At 43.1% G+C, this 15,690-nt stretch overlaps 1 protein-coding gene across 1 annotated transcript; it reads left to right on the top strand.

Annotated features, from left to right (window-relative positions):
- The first annotated feature begins 1,911 nt into the window (after positions 1 to 1,911).
- CHMP7 (charged multivesicular body protein 7) lies at positions 1,912 to 15,019 on the top strand. Its single transcript, XM_036751636.1, has 10 exons — positions 1,912 to 2,799; positions 5,831 to 6,002; positions 8,592 to 8,777; positions 8,890 to 9,023; positions 11,339 to 11,387; positions 11,625 to 11,744; positions 12,167 to 12,265; positions 12,554 to 12,614; positions 13,156 to 13,335; positions 13,590 to 15,019. The coding sequence occupies exons 1-10, from the start codon at positions 2,501 to 2,503 to the stop codon at positions 13,640 to 13,642; spliced, it is 1,353 nt and encodes a 450-aa protein (XP_036607531.1). The 5' UTR covers positions 1,912 to 2,500; the 3' UTR covers positions 13,643 to 15,019.
- The last annotated feature ends 671 nt before the right edge of the window (positions 15,020 to 15,690 follow it).

Below are 15,690 nucleotides of genomic sequence, written 5' to 3'. Positions count from 1 at the left end.
TGGAGCCAGTTTGAAAGGACATCTCAATAGAACCATTTGTTAAAATTTCAGAATGAGCATTGATCCCTTGGAAATTGGCAAATGTCCCAAATTAGTACTTGGATTGTTTGTTGATTGTCCAGACTTTTAAAAAGTGATGGAGAAATAGTTAATGTAGATTAGACTTAATAGTGTTTTGTGAATACTTCTTGCAGGGAGAGCTTCTTGTTGAATCTTTACCAGCACAACCCTGAACAGAATCAACAAGACTTGGCTACTGAATGGATATGGGGAGATCAGGGTAAGGGAGAGGTTGCCAAGTTGAATGATCGAAAATGATGGAACCCTCAACAGAAAAGTTTGGACAAGATGCAGGTTTAGCAGTGGGAGATGAGTTCCTTTTTGGACATGCTGAGTGTGAGATGTCCATGAGACACCCAGAAGATAACCAGCCGGCAGCTGATGATTAGTGATGAGTTCAGGGGAGATAACACATAATTCTTACAACTTCTGTTATTTTTCAGGTTTTTTTTTTTAATGTTAGCAATGTTTAGTGTTAGCAAGATAGTGACAAAAATGGCCTGTTTATCTCCGTGTATTATTCCAAGCTCCTCTGTATATTTTTCCAGATCTTGCTGCTGTTAATCTTATTTATAGTCATAGTCGATGACAGTTATTCTGATTCTTATTAATTTACTCTACCTCAATTTGTCTTGCATTGCAGCATTCATACTTGTCATTTCTTAAGGCACAATAGTATCATATTATATTCATATGCCATACAATTCCACAATTGCTGGGCACAAGTTGTTTCTAATTTTTTGCCACTATGAATATTGCTACTAGGAATATTTTTTTCTAAATATATATTTTCCTTTGTTTTGTTACTATTCCTAGAGTATAGTCCTAGTGGTAGAGATCACTAGGTCAAAGGGTATTTAGTTGGTTATTTTTAGGCCTGATTGTTAATTGCTTTGCAAAAAGTGCTCAATTTACATCTTCACCAGTGTTATCAGTGTGCCTGTTTCCCTGCAGCACTGCCAACGTTAAATTTTATAATTTTCAAACCGTCTTTGCCAATGTGAGGTGGTACCTCAGTTGTTTTGATTTGCATTCCTTACATTTTTAGAATTTGAACCTCATTTCCTGTGACCGTTGCTAATTTGTTTCGTTCGCCCCCAATGTCAACCCGTCCCCCTTCCCCCACCCCCCAGCTACGAGGGCGTTCTCCTCTAGTTACTATGTATCTACTCCCAATGTGTCTTGTACGTGCTGATTTATGTCCTTTTTGCGGTGTAGATGGGAAGCTAGGTGGTGCAGTGAACAGTTTCGGTCTGGTGTCAGGAAGAGCTCAGTTCAAATATGACCTTGAAAACGTAGTGGCTGTGCGGCCTTGATCTAGTCACTTAACCCTGTTTGCCTCAGTTTCCCCAGATGTAAAATGAGCTCCAGTACCTTTGCCGAGAAAACCCCAAATGGGGTCACTAGGGTGGGTCGTGATTAGACAAGCCCCTTTAGAATATAAGCTTCCTGAGCACCCAGAGCTGTTCGCCTGGCACGTTTGCGTGCAACATGTTTAGCTTTAATAAATGCTTGTTGACTGAATTCTAGAAGACACTTCGTATCGTTTGACCACCAACCCTATTGAGGAATAGGACCTTAACTCAAAAAAACCGAAACAAAAACAAGCGTCAGTTCCTCAGGCTGTCGGACTTTCAGCAGAGATACCTGCGACCACATTAGGGGTCAACGCGCATTCCTGTCGTGGGTGAGACACGGGCCGTGCCCTGCCCTCAGGAAGCGGACATTCTCCCAGGGAGAAAGGCTAGACAGCAACTCGCTCCAGACGTCTAGGGCACAGGGGGTGCTGACTGCGCGCCCTCCCCGATCCCTCCGCGCTCCAGGGGTGGAAGCGCGAGGCACGCCCACGGCGTGACGCGAGGACGGGCCGCGCTGCCAGCAGATGCACGCGCCTGGCGCGCAGGCCCACTGGGAGGGCTCCCTGTGACGTCACCGGGGCGGGAAGACACGGAAACCTAGCGGGAATGAGGGCTAGTCCGTAAGGGCATTAGCGCGGGACTTGGGAAGGAATCGAGATATCCGGGAGGAGTTGTTGTGGGGACCTTTCTGTGGGCATGCGCCAGCTCCACTCGCTGGAAGGAGTGTGTGCGCGTGGATAGGTGACGTAACGCTCTGCCACTCTATTGCTCTTGGAAAGACTCTATGGTTGCAGCAACGCCTCGCGTTCCTCCTCAACCGCGCATGCATTAGGTTTTCTTTTCTCCACAAAGGCCACAAGGGGGTGGCGCAGGCGCTCTGTCAGTCCCCGAGACCAGGCGAAAAAAGGAGGGTTTGGCTTATGCGCAGTGAGGCCGTCTGGGACTTATTTCATCCGGGGCGGTGGCGACGGCGATGACGGAAGAGGAGGCGGCGGTGGAAGAACGGAAGCCGGGAGGGGACTAGGGCGGAAGGGGACTAGGGCCAGGGCTGTGTCCGGAGCCTCGGCGGGGCGGGGGTTCCGATGTGGTCCCCGGGGCAGGAGTCCGAGGCCCCAGCCGGGGGGGACCCGGCGGGGCTGCTGCCCCCCGAGTGGGAGGAAGATGAAGAACGGATGTCCTTCCTGTTCTCCGCCTTCAAGAGGAGTCGGGAGGTGAACAGCACCGACTGGGATAGCAAGATGGGCTTCTGGGCGCCGCTGGTGCTGAGCCACAGCCGCCGCCAGGGGGCGGTGCGTCTGCGCTTGCGCGACCTTCAGGAGGCCTTCCAGCGCAAGGGGAGCGTCCCGCTCGGGTTGGCCACGGTGCTCCAGGACCTGCTCCGGTGAGGGGTGGGGCGGGGGCGGGGCGACATTCCTCTCCCCGTCTGGGCTGAAGGGGAGGGACCCTGAGGAGCAGGTTAGTGTTACCCCTCCCATTTTACAGATGAGAAAACTGAGGCCCAGAGAGGTCGGCAGAGCTGAGATTTGAACCCAGGTCTAATGATTCTAAATTCGACTGTGCCATAAATTCTGAGTTTCGGCGTCTGTGGGGGAAAGGAGGTGGTTCTTGAATTGCTGTTGTTTAAGACCCACGTCTTCTAGGAGGCCTTCCCTGACTCCACTTCCCGCCTTCAAACCTCAGTGCACTTCATTTTGCAACTCAGCTCTGTAAAGCACTTAACTACATAAAGTGGGGTGGTTGTAAGGAGTAAGAGAGACAGTCGGCCTTAGAAGTACGAGCTCTTATTATTATGCATTGGCCTCTTCTGCCTTTCCACTCTTCTTGCTCATCTCTAGCCTACTTGCTGTACCATATACACATAAAACATTTCCCACCTCCATACCTTTACCCTGGGAATGCTTCCTGCTTCCTATGTATCCCCAGCATTTAGCGAGTGCCTGGCACGGATTTGCTTAATAAGTATCTGTTGACTAGCTGTGTCATATTTTACCAGACTGTAAACTTCCTAAGAGAAGATAGATATTATGTATTTTATATGAACTCTATATCTCTTCCAGTGCACTGCATACAGTAGACATTTAATAAGTGTTTGTTTAACTGAATTGGTTAGGGCTTCTTGGAGAAAGAACAGACAGGCTAGGGAAAACTTGAGGCTTGAGAGGGGCAAATAAGAGGAGTCTTGGGCTTCAGGGGTTAGGAAAACACCTTTACAACCCCCATCCTTCCCTAGTAGACATAGTCAGTATGATTATTTAAGGTATTCTCCTTATAGAATTTTGCTTAAGACCTCAAAGTTTGAAATCGCCTGGAGAAAAGGGTCTCCTCCTTACTGGTACAAATGGAATTGAAACATTTATTTAGTGCCTACTTTTTCAGGACCCTGTACTGAGTAAACATTAGAGAAAATAAAAAGACAAATGAAACCTGGGCTCTGCTGTCAGATAACTCACAGTCTAGTAACCATATCAGAGGTTAAGCTGTATGGTATAAGAGGAGTATAAAGTGCTATGACATCAGGTAAGAGGAGAGCTTGTTTTGGAAGACGACATGGAACAGGTAGAATTTGAGTTAGGCCTTGAAATATTACTAGGAATTCATTAGTCGGAGACCCTGGGGAAGGAAGATTGATTAAAAGACTCTTGCAATAATTGAGGTGAACTTTAAAAGGGTCAGAACTGAAGTGGTCGCAATGGAGTAGATAGGAGAGCTATTGAACTAAGTAGATTCAGATTGAGGGGACATAATTTTGATCCTAACCCTGAGACCCCTGGGAGAGGAATGTAGGTGTCCTTCTAAAGGAATAAAAAGTATGTATATGTTCCTTGTAGCTTGGAATGTAACACAGCATAATGGATAGGGCACTAGTTTTGGAATTGGGAAGACCTGGGTTCAAATCCTGCCTTATTACTTGTGTGATCCTGGACAAGTCACTTAACTTGCCTGACCCTCAGTTTCCTCATTTGTTAAGGTGAGGGGGTTGGACTCAGTGGCCTCTAAGGCCTCTTCCATCTTTAAATCTGTGGTTCTATGTCTTGACCATAGCAAGTCAAGCATGAGCCAGTGTAGACAACTGGAACACTGGCCACCATGGTACCCAATAGTTTCTATTCAGTCTTCACCAAACTACAGAAAAGGCTTCATATGTATTCATGTTTTACTTTCTTAATATGGCAAGATGTCTCTAGTACCAGATAGTGCCATTTGATCTGGGCATTAATGGGGACCCACCTGGGGACTCTGGGTTTGTTAGCTACCAATGCACCTGCTGCCCATTGGGTTTAGCTTCATTCCCTGTTTGAAGCTGGGAAGAGGAAAGGGAAGGACAGGGTTGAGGGAGGAGCCCGATTCTTTTCTTCTTCTTTGGGTTTGACTTTCCAGAAGACAGACTATGGATGAATCTCATTTGGCTTTAACCTTAGCTGGAGATCCAGTGTTCCACTCTTACATACTTTCTCTTTCATTTTTTTCCCCACAGAAACTGAAAAACTAGTTTAGTTCCTAAATTTGGAGACTGGTTCTCAGATCCAGAACACATTTGTCAATCCTAATGATCCTTTTGTTGAGATGTCTTGTGATCTGGGAAGTGGCAGCAGTCATTTGTGTGCTGAGGAGACATTACTTAGGGGCTTTCCTGAGGAAGAACTTGATGGGGTGAACATACCTGTTCTTTGGCAGTTGGAAGTCATCCCTTTTTATGTTCAGTCCCCATACTTCAGATTGTCACCGATGGGACTTCACAAGGCTTTTGTACCTTTTTTTTGCCTGTTCTGTTGTGGAGTGTGCTTTAGATCGTGACTGTAATGGAGAGCTATTGAGACAGTCGTTGGAAAAGCCCCTGTTAGTCAATTTCATGATTTCATTTAGCCAGTGTAGTAGGGTCAGATAATCAACTGCTGGTCTTTCCTTTAAGCCATGGTCCCCTCTCCAGTGTTCCTCACCGCTTGACTGGGTTGGTAGTAGCTCGCTCTGGAGAAAGTCCTGTGGAATGTCCTCTGACCAGAGGTGTCAGACTCACAGCCTGCAGAACCGGAGTGCAAGCCCTAACCAGATTGAATTGTAATTGGGAAATACTTAACAAAATAAATGAGAATATGATACAATGTTAATAATGTTAACATGTGGTTAAGTCAATATGGGGCCCATCAGGATCCATTTTTGTTGGAATTTGATACTACTGCCCTAGACAACCTGAACTCCGTGACTGTGTCTTATTTCATTTCCCGCAGTACTTGGTAGATTCTCAATAAATACTTGTTGATTCTTTTTATGTGGCGCATGAAGAGACCACAGCATGGGCTCCATAGCTTCTGTTGTCTCTGTTTTTGACTGGTTGATGGCTATTGTTTGGGGACACTGGCTGAAACCGTCCAGTACACCTCTGCTGACATGACTTTTTCCTTCTGTTCCTGGAGCCGAGGGGAGCTACAGCGGGAGTCAGATTTCATGGCCAGTGTGGACAGCAGCTGGATTTCATGGGGAGTAGGTGTCTTCCTGTTGAAACCTCTCAAATGGACTCTTTCTAATGTGCTGGGGGACAACAAGGTCCCTGCTGAAGAGGTGCTGGTGGCTGTGGAGCTGCTTAAGGTAGGTGCGTTTGGGTACAAATAGACTAGGGAGGAGTTTTCCTTTTTTTAAAGGAAGAACTTCACCATTATTGATACAGAGACAGAGTTAATTACTTGGTTAAGTTTTTTGGTGTACTCCCAGTCTGCCACATAATATCTAGGGGTAACAGAAGCGGGAGTTTCTCTTATGGAGTGTTACAATGTTTATTTGTTACTTGTTATACATTCATCTGTGCTTTGAGGAAAACCCCTTGTCTCAGGATTAAATCAAGGACTCAAGAAATTTGTTTTCTGGGGTTTTAAAGGGACAAAAAATGAACCAAGCTTTAAGAAATTCTCGTGGTCTGAGATTTGTTAACAAAATTCATACCTAGGTTATCTGACAACCAAGAAAGTCATTCTGTCCAGGGGGAAAAAGATGGCATGATTTCTTAGGAGTTATAGTTCTGTTTCCCCAAATCATTATACAGTGTCATTTCATCTACTTTTCTCGTACCTTTATTATTTTTAAGAATATTTTTATTTAATTTTTAACACTCATTTTTTATAATTTTTGAGTTCTAAATTCCTTTCTCCTTCCTTGAAAAGGAAATGCTTTTGACATGGATAATACATGTGTAGTCATGCAAAACATATTTCCGTATCAGCCATGTTGCAAAAGAGAACACAGACCAAAAAAAGTTTTTAAAAAAGCAGGCTTTTATCTGTATTTAGACTCTAACAGTTCTTTCTCTGGAGGCAGACAACATTTTTCATTGTAAGTTCTAAAGAATTGTCTTCTGTCATTGTATTGCTGAGAATAGCTAAGTCATTCAAAGTTGATCATTGTACAATATTGCCCTTACTTATGTACGGTGATCTCCTGTTTCTGCTCAGTTCACTTTGTATTAGTTCATATAAGTCTTCCCAGGTTTTTCTGAAACCATCCTGCCCATCATTTTTTTTTAGCACAATAGTATTTCATTGCAATCATCTATCACAGCTTGTTCAGCCATTCCCCAATTGATGGACATCCCTTCAGTTTTCAATTCTTTGCCACCACAAAAAGAGCTGCTATGAATATTTTTGTATACATAGGACTTTTTCCTTTTTCTTTGATCTCTTTGGGCTACAAACCTAGGAGTGTTATTGCTAGGTCAAAGGGGATGCACAGTTTTATAGCTCTTGGGGCATAGTTCCTAAGTTCTCCAGAATGGTAGGGTCAGCTCACAACTCTTTCATTAGCATCCCAATTTTTCCACATGCCCTCCAACATTAGTTGTTTTCCTTTTTTGTCATATTAGCCAATCCGATAGGTGTGAGGTGATAGCTCAGAGATATTTTAACTTGCATTTCTCTAATCAATAGTGATTTAGAGCATTTTCTTATATGACTGGAGATAGCCTTGATTTCTTCTTCTAAAACTACTTGTTCATATCCTTTGACTATTTATCAGTTGGGTAGTGACTCGTGTTTTTATAATTTGACCTACTTTTTTATGTATTTGAGAAATGAGGCCTTTATAGAGAAACTTGATGTAAACTTTTTCCCCCAGTTTCTTGCTTTCCTTCTAATCTTGGTTGCATTGGTTTTGTTTGTGCAAAAACTTCAAAATTTAATTTCTTGTATCTTTATTACAAAAAAATTAAAGTTCTTTTTAGCCCTAGTAATTAACTTGCACATAAAACTCTTTGGTTGAAGGGAGAAGAGCAAGGTTTATTATTTCTATTTTCATAACATTTTTTTGAACTGACAGGGACTTTAAGGATGCTTTGGTTCAATACCCTGATTTTATTCAATGTAAACTACAGGGTGTCCCTAAAGTCTGGACACATAGGCAAAAATTTTCAACCACATTTATTTAATTGGAATATTAACAGACCTTAGCCCCCTTGACTTCTTTTTCTGGGTATGCTAAAAGACTTCTCAATGAAAATCACAGATGTGACACACTTGATTAAATGCATAAAGGGTGAATGAACTAAAATTGATGACAATATGGAGTTATTTCATCACGTGAATTTTGCAAAGCGCATCAACCTTTGCATCACAAATGATGGAAATCATATTGAAGATGTTATTTGTTAACGTTCCAATTAAATAAAATGTTGCTGAAAATTTCATTCATTTCATTTCTTGAAAATATGTATTTTAGCCTATGTGTCCAGACTTTAGAAACACTGCAGATGCAAAGAGGTATGAATTAACCAAGGTCATGTAACTCATTAGTGGCAGAGCCAGGATTAACATTCAGGTGTCCTAATTCCAGCCCACTATATTAAATTGCCTCATTTTACTGGAAACACTGCTATAGTGGAGGCAAAAGACTTGTTTGAAGTCAGTGACAAGTAGAAAATAGGCATATAATGGGTTCTCAGTACATAGTTAAATTGGACAGACTTGGAGGCCTGATTTTGATTTGTTAGCTTAGGCTGCCTCACTGTAGACATTTTAGTTAAATTTTCTTCCAGATTCTTTAAAAAGCAAAACTTTTAAGAAAAAATCCTACTTTAAGTGAATAAATTGGCTCAATCTGAACATTTGTGGGTCTAGTTTTACAAAAGAAAGGTCACAGCTCTTTAGTCTCTATACCTAGACACTGAGTACAAGCTCCTTTCTTCTCCTACAGGAAAAAGCAGAGGATGTCTATCGTCTGTATCAGAACTCTCCAATCTCCTCTCATCCTGTGGTGGCCCTGTCAGAGTTGAGCACCCTCTGTGCTAGTTCCTGCCCGGATGAGCGAACGTTCTATTTGGTGTTGCTCCAGCTGCAGAAAGAGAAGAGAGTCACTGTTTTAGAGCAGAATGGTGAGAAGGTATTGAATGATGGAATTTCTATAAATATCTATTAAATATCTAGTAATCTTGCCATCAGTTTTTCTATATGAATTTTTTTCAGAGTAGGAGTAATTTGTTCTTCTCCTACAGATTGTGAAATTTGCAAGAGGGCTACATGCCAAGGTCTCCCCGGTAAATGATGTAGATGTGGGGGTGTACCAGTTGATGCAAAGTGAACGACTGCTCTCACGAAAGGTGGAGTCCCTTTCCCAGGAAGCAGAGAGGTAACTTCTTCCCACAAGGCTTTAAGTGAGCACTCCCTGCCCTGACTAGTCCTCATAGCTCTCAAGAGTACTTGGGGCCATGATGTTTTCTTTTTAGGTCCCTCTCTCACTCTCTTTTTCTGTAGATATGTGGGGTCACCCCTGGTGAAGTGATGCCATCAGCCTTTCTGCTTTGCTGAGGAGCTATAGGCATAGTCTTAGGAAGTGGAATTTTACTGAAGGGAGAAGACTCAACCAGAGAGAGGAAGGGATATGGCCAATGGCACCAGTGGTGATGGGAGTTGAATCTTGGTCTTCTGAATTCTATAAGGTGGGGGATGGAGGAAGCAGTGGGCTAGCAAAAACAGCACTCAAAAATGCATGTACTGATTTATTTCAGTGTTTAGTTGCAGGCCAAAACGTACAACAAAAAAATGAGTTCAGAGTCCAAGAAAGTGGGGGGTTTAAGAAGGAACAATACGTATATATTTAGAAGAGTATAAAAGTCTTCTAAGTTCAGAAGAAATAAAACAATAGGGCATAGGGAGGGGGGAGAGAACAAGGGAGGATCTTTAGAGGGGAGGGTGAGGGAATAGGTAAAAGGGGCATATAGACAGATGTTTGGATTTATGGGACTGAGAGGTAGGGGAGGGATCCTTGGAAGGGGTGGGCAAGTAATAGGAGGGCGGGGTAGCAGGTAGAAGTAAGGTGGAGGAGGCGGGAGGGATAGGAAATGAGATAAGTACAAACATAAAAACAAAGATCACCAGTAGAATTTGTCTGGGAAAGTATATGTTGGGGCAGCTAGGTGGCACAGTGAGTAGTGCACTGGCTCTGGAGTCAGGAGAACCTGAGTTCAAATCTGGCCTCAGAGACTTGACACACTAGCTGTGTGACCTTGGGCAAGTCACTTAACCCAATTGCCCTGCCCTCCAAAAAAAAGAAAAAGAAGATATATGTCTGTGTATATATATGTATATGCATATATCTATAGCTATGGAGAACATATCCAAATTTAATTGTAGCCTTCTAGGGAGCAGGGTGGGGGTGAGGGGGGCGGGGTGGTGTAGAGAGCAAAGTAAAGCTCAATTGTAGCCTTGGGGTGGTGGGTAGGGGGGAGGAAAGGGGAAAAAAGAACAAAGTAGAAAGTATACAACAGAGAACAAAAGAAAACCTACAAGGAAGCAAAGAAAAGATGGACAGCTTTCAACATAACATATAGTATTTAATATATAGGCTTTCTTGAAATGATAAGTTAATGCTATATATTCTGAATCCTCTCCTATGTTCTGCTGTGCACATGACTTTTTTCTTTTTTTCTTTTATATTTAAGTTTATAGTTTTCTTATTGTGTATATACGTTTTAGTATTTGTTTAAAATTTTAAAAATTTAGAAAAAGAAAATGGGGACCATTAGATATGAATAGTGCCAGACCCGGTGGTCTATATAGATCAAATTCAAATAGCATGGATTTGCCTTTCCAAAGTCCTTAAGGAGCAATTAGCTGAGGGTGGAGGGATGAAAGTTTGGAAGTAGGCATTTAGACTGACCAGTTTGTAGATGCCCTTTTTTGGGCTCTTAGTCTTTTTTTGGTCCCTTGAAGTAAATGGATCATTTTCCCTGTTGAGTGGGAGCCTTGGGGTGGTAGTTGTTAGCTCTGAGATGGGAATTCCTAGTTTCATTACCTGTCAGTCAATTTGTGATAGTGCATAAAAAAGGTAAATTGGTGACAGTTAATCTGGAGGGAGAGAAGTTCCATGTAACACCTACAACTTCCAAATCAGGACTTTGTCTTTCAAGCACCTTTGCCCTGCCTCCCCCAGACCAAGTGTTCTAAGATATCCTATACTTTCATTCTAGAGCTGTGCTATAACACAAGACTTGGTGTAATGGTTCATTATTGCTTTTAATCAGTAGGTAGAATGAGATGTGGACTCAAAATCCCTTGCCATTTTTTTTCTTGCTTGACTGTTGTCGAGTTGTTTCAGTCATGTCTGCCTCCTTGTGACCTCATTTGGGGTTTTCTTGGCAAAGATAATGGGATGGTTTGTCATTTCCTTCTCCAGCTCATTTTACAGATGAGGAAACTGAGGCAAACAGGGTTAAGTGACATGCTCAGAGTCATACAGTAAGTTTGTAAGGCCAGATTTAAACTCAGGAAGATGAGTCTTCCTTGACTCCAGGCCCAGAGCGCTATCCACCTGTGCCACCTAGCTGCCCTCTTGGCTGATGTTCTCCTTTTAAGGATTTCTTAGGGATCTGCCTCTTCTTCTGTGCTAGAACCCCTCTTCCTGCCCTAGATCAAATGTCCTCAATCTGCTTTTCTGTTTCACAGATGTAAAGAAGATGCCCGACAAGCATGCCGAGCTGGAAAGAAGCAACTGGTGAGTGTCTTCTTTTTCCCCTACCAACTCTGTACTGTCACACTTAGCAGCCGGCACGGGAACAAGAGATGAAGATGGCTCCATCACCGTGACATAACTTGGGAGTGAGATTATGTGTAGGGAATTGGGAAGTCTTAGTCTCTTAGTAGGGCAACTGCTACTCTCTTTCCTTACTCCCCAGTATTATGGATTATGGTTTGACTGAGATCCTGACCACATTTCCCCTTGCTGTCCTAGGCACTAAGGCATCTCAAGTCTAAGCAGAGGACAGAGAAACGCATTGAGGCACTACACGCCAAGCTGGACACAGTACAAGGCATTCTGGATCGGATCTATGCTTCCCAAACAGATCAGATGGTAATCCGCTTGCACCAGGGATAACAAAATTAGTCGAGCTCGTAGTTACTATTTGTCTTTGCTGGTGTTTTTACTACTCTGTAATTTTTCTCCCGTACTTTAGGTTTACTCTGATTATCCTATACAAAATGCGATTAGCTCCTTTTTTTGTTGAAAGTCCAAGGGATGTCCTTCATTACTGCAGCATTCATTGTCAATTCTGCTTTTCCAACCTTCTACTTTCTCTTTGCTACCTGTTCTCCCTTTCCTATATCTGCTTGATCAGGGTTCTTTCTTTGTAGCAGGTCTCTAGTCTTTCCTGATTAGCAGTTCTGAAAGGCCAAGTTGGTGTGGGGATATAGAGATTTCAAAAAGCTAAAAACAATAGTGTTTGTTTTTGCAGATATTCTCCATCTGTACTAATATTTCTGCTTTCCTTTTAGGTTTTTAATGCCTATCAAGCTGGTGTAGGGGCCCTCAAACTTTCCATGAAAGACATCACAGTGGAGAAAGCAGAGAGTCTGGTGGACCAGATCCAAGAGGTATAAGATGAACTGGGAACAGAGATTATAGGAAGATACTGAGTGTGTTGTCCTCACACTGGGCTGTCAGATTTTACTTTGTGTGGGCAGTCTTAAGTGAAGAAAACCTCTTTTTTCTTCTGTTTGAAATTGTGTGCAGAAGCTTATTTAACCTTGTTATTTTGTTATTGGGGTCCTACTTGGATTTTCTGTTTCCATTTCTGAGTATTTGCCATTTCCTTGGCCCCATCCACATTTTATACTATTTAGAAATACTCTGACTCAGGATCTCATTTATTTCTCTTACAGCTCTGTGATACCCAGGATGAAGTCTCTCAGACCCTGGCTGGGGTGGGGATAAATGGCTTAGGTGAGTTGTCAAAAAGAGGTCCTCACGCCTTAAAATTCTTTTTAATCCAGCCATGTTTTTCCCGCATGTGGCAGCAGACAGGGCTTTATCCAGAGCTCCTCCTGTACCCAACACTTTTGACATGGAAGCTGCTATAGGAAATGATATGTCCTTTCATGCCTCCACCCACATTCTGATTTAAGGCACCTTTTGTATCTCAAGCAGCTCCTTCGATGTGGGCATATGATAAGGGGTTTTGTTTCTCATTGGGGGAACTGTACTCCCTTAAATGGCATAAAAGATGAGGGATATTCCCCAGGGTTAGGAGAGAGGCCCTACCACATATATATTTTTTCTGTGGGGACAGAAGAGGAAGCTCCTTTTGAGAGTACCCCTTTTCTCAAGTGATTCCATAAAAAATAGCCATTCCACCTTCTACTGCAGTGTATTCCCAACTTAAGAGACTTAGTCATTGTTTTTTTAAAATTATCTGTCAGTATTGACTCTTGATTGTTTTCTTTGTATGGGAATTTATGTGCTTCTTGCCTTGTTTTCTCTCCAGATAGTGACAGCGAGGAACTGGAGAAGGAACTGGATATCCTCCTCCAGGACACCACCAAAGAACCTCTGGATCTGCCTGAGACTCCCCACAAGCCATTCTTCTCCACCAACGTGCCTAATCCCAGCATTTCAGATGCTGAGCTTGAAGCTGAGCTGGAGAAACTGTCCCTATCAGAAGGAGGTATGGACATGTATTAAGAAAGGGCTACTGATGGGATTTTGGCAGCTTAGCTAGCCATGTTGGTAAATCCTAGTCCTTGTTCTCAGCTTACCTAGGATGTAGAGGCACCGAGGTAGTCAAAAGCACAGTGGGTTGAAGTTAAGTCATCTGCGTCCCATGTTCTCCAAAGACTAGGGTTCAGTGTCTGGGTTCTTCTCTATCTTAGGCTCAGGTCTGTCTTGTTGTATTCCTCAACCTTTCTCTCTCCTCTGCAGGTTTGCTTCCAAGCCATGAATCCTCCAAACGACAGCTGGAACCCACTCTCTAATGCTATCCCAGGACTTCCACATTAAGGAGATATCAGGCGTGCGTGTTTGTACATAGTTATTTAATTGAAAAACTCAGAATTTGATGGGATGGGGAAGAAAGACTACTCCATTTAGCTGGATGCTACCAGTTACTGCAGGACAGAAGTAATTTCTGGAAGTTATGCTCCAAAGGCTTGCTCCCAGCTGGTGTCATGGACCTGTCTGTCTTCTCATCTTTATAGTGCCACAATCTATGATGTCCTGTGTTTGACCTATTGTTCCATATAGCCTGCAGTCCTTGACTTTGGCCCACTTATGTTTGTCTTCACCCACCAACTCCCACTAGAATTTTGTTCCAGCCAACAAAGGTGAGAGATTGCAGACAGTTTTTCTCCCGTTGGTTAGAGGGACTTGTCATCTTTACCTGTAGGTGTTTATAAGTTTACTTAAACAACTTAATCCTACCCATTTCCATTTTCACTGGTGAGGAGAATCAGACAAGTTTTATTCAAAGGGACTTAACTGCTGCTTCTTCAAGGAGAAAACAAACAGTGCAAAAGTTTCTGCTCTTTATTATCATTGCATCAAGTTTTTAGACCCAGAAATTTTCACCCTTGAGTAATTCAAGATGGTGGCACCTCTGGCTCTCATTGACTCCCATTTTATTTTGTGCAGAGGGGAAGAGAATTCTTCTTGGCCTTTGAACTTGGGGTGGTGAGACCTAGGTGATTGTGGAGCCATCCTATGTGGATTGTGGATGGCCAGGTCCCACATCTTTTAAAGCAAGAGGCTGCCCCCTTGCTCGGCCTTTATTGGGGTATGGTCAGAAAACCCTGAACAAACTACGCAACAGAACCTCCCTTCTATGAGCCTGTAAAACAAGAATGAGTTCTTTGCTCAAGTTTCAGAAGTTTCTTTTGCAGATAGACCACTGCTATAAGGGTAGGGGAATCTGAGCCAATTTGTGCAATAGAGGCAGAAGGGTTTGCCCTTCTGTCATATTGGTATATGCCTCCCACATTCTATTTATTTGTCAGAACACACACTACCTACTGTTGCCTCTTGAGGCTACCATATTCTTGCTTCTGTCTCTGCCCTTTGGGACACAGCAGGAGCCGAGTGAAACAGTAGTCTGGAGAGGAGAAGATGGCAGCTACGTTGCCACTGTGGCTGCAGAAGCACAAGTATTTCAGCCTAAGCTATTTGCTCTTGCCCCCACAATGAAACGGAGCAGAGGGAAAGAAGGAACTTACTCCAGGGCAGGAGCAAGACTTATGGTCAACAAATTTCTCTCCCATTCCACCTTGATAAACAGAAGTGTTGGGGGTGAAGAGAAACAATCACTATTTTTTCCCCTTTTCTATCTGGTACATAATTAAAAGAAAAAACAAATCGTGGTCATTGTCCACTCTGGCTCTGTTTTTCCTTTGGGTTACTGCTCCATGCTGTCTAGTTTGTGCTCTGTTTGACATAACGTCTGTTAGGCCAGTCCTGGACAGTGATAGGCAGCATAAAAGACAAGCCTCAGAAGTGTCCTGGCACCATGCAGCAACAATTATTAAACACCTACTATGTGCAGTGCACTAAGTGCTATAAAGATACAAAGGTTAGATAAGAAAAGCCCCTTGCCTTGAGGACCTTACAATGTCACAGGGGGCTCAAGCACTGACAGCCAACACAGACTGCTATGCTCCAAAAACTATGTAAGTGTATTAAAAGGAACTTGACGAGATCCAACTAAACAACGTTCAGTCACTTCAGTATGAAGTTGGTCTTGGGGAGGATGGCTGAAAATGTGATTTGGTATTAAATGAAAAAAGGCCTTGCAGATTATGCAGAATGCTCATGCTTGTCAAGTACATTCAGAAGTTGCAAAACAACATGCTATGTGAGGTCCGAGGGAAAAGAGTTAACCAGGGGGATCATGGAGGAGGTGGCATCTGAGCTGGTCTTTAAAGAATTTTTAAAATCCACCCTTTGGAGGGAGGAGAGGCATTTCAGAACAGCTTGAACAGAGCATGGATGGAGGCATGAACACAAAATATGTTCAGGAAGGCAGAGACCCGTA

This window comes from Trichosurus vulpecula, chromosome 3 (genome assembly GCF_011100635.1).
Source record: "Trichosurus vulpecula isolate mTriVul1 chromosome 3, mTriVul1.pri, whole genome shotgun sequence".
Taxonomy (NCBI): domain Eukaryota; kingdom Metazoa; phylum Chordata; class Mammalia; order Diprotodontia; family Phalangeridae; genus Trichosurus; species Trichosurus vulpecula.
This window is presented reverse-complemented; position numbering and strand designations above follow the sequence as displayed.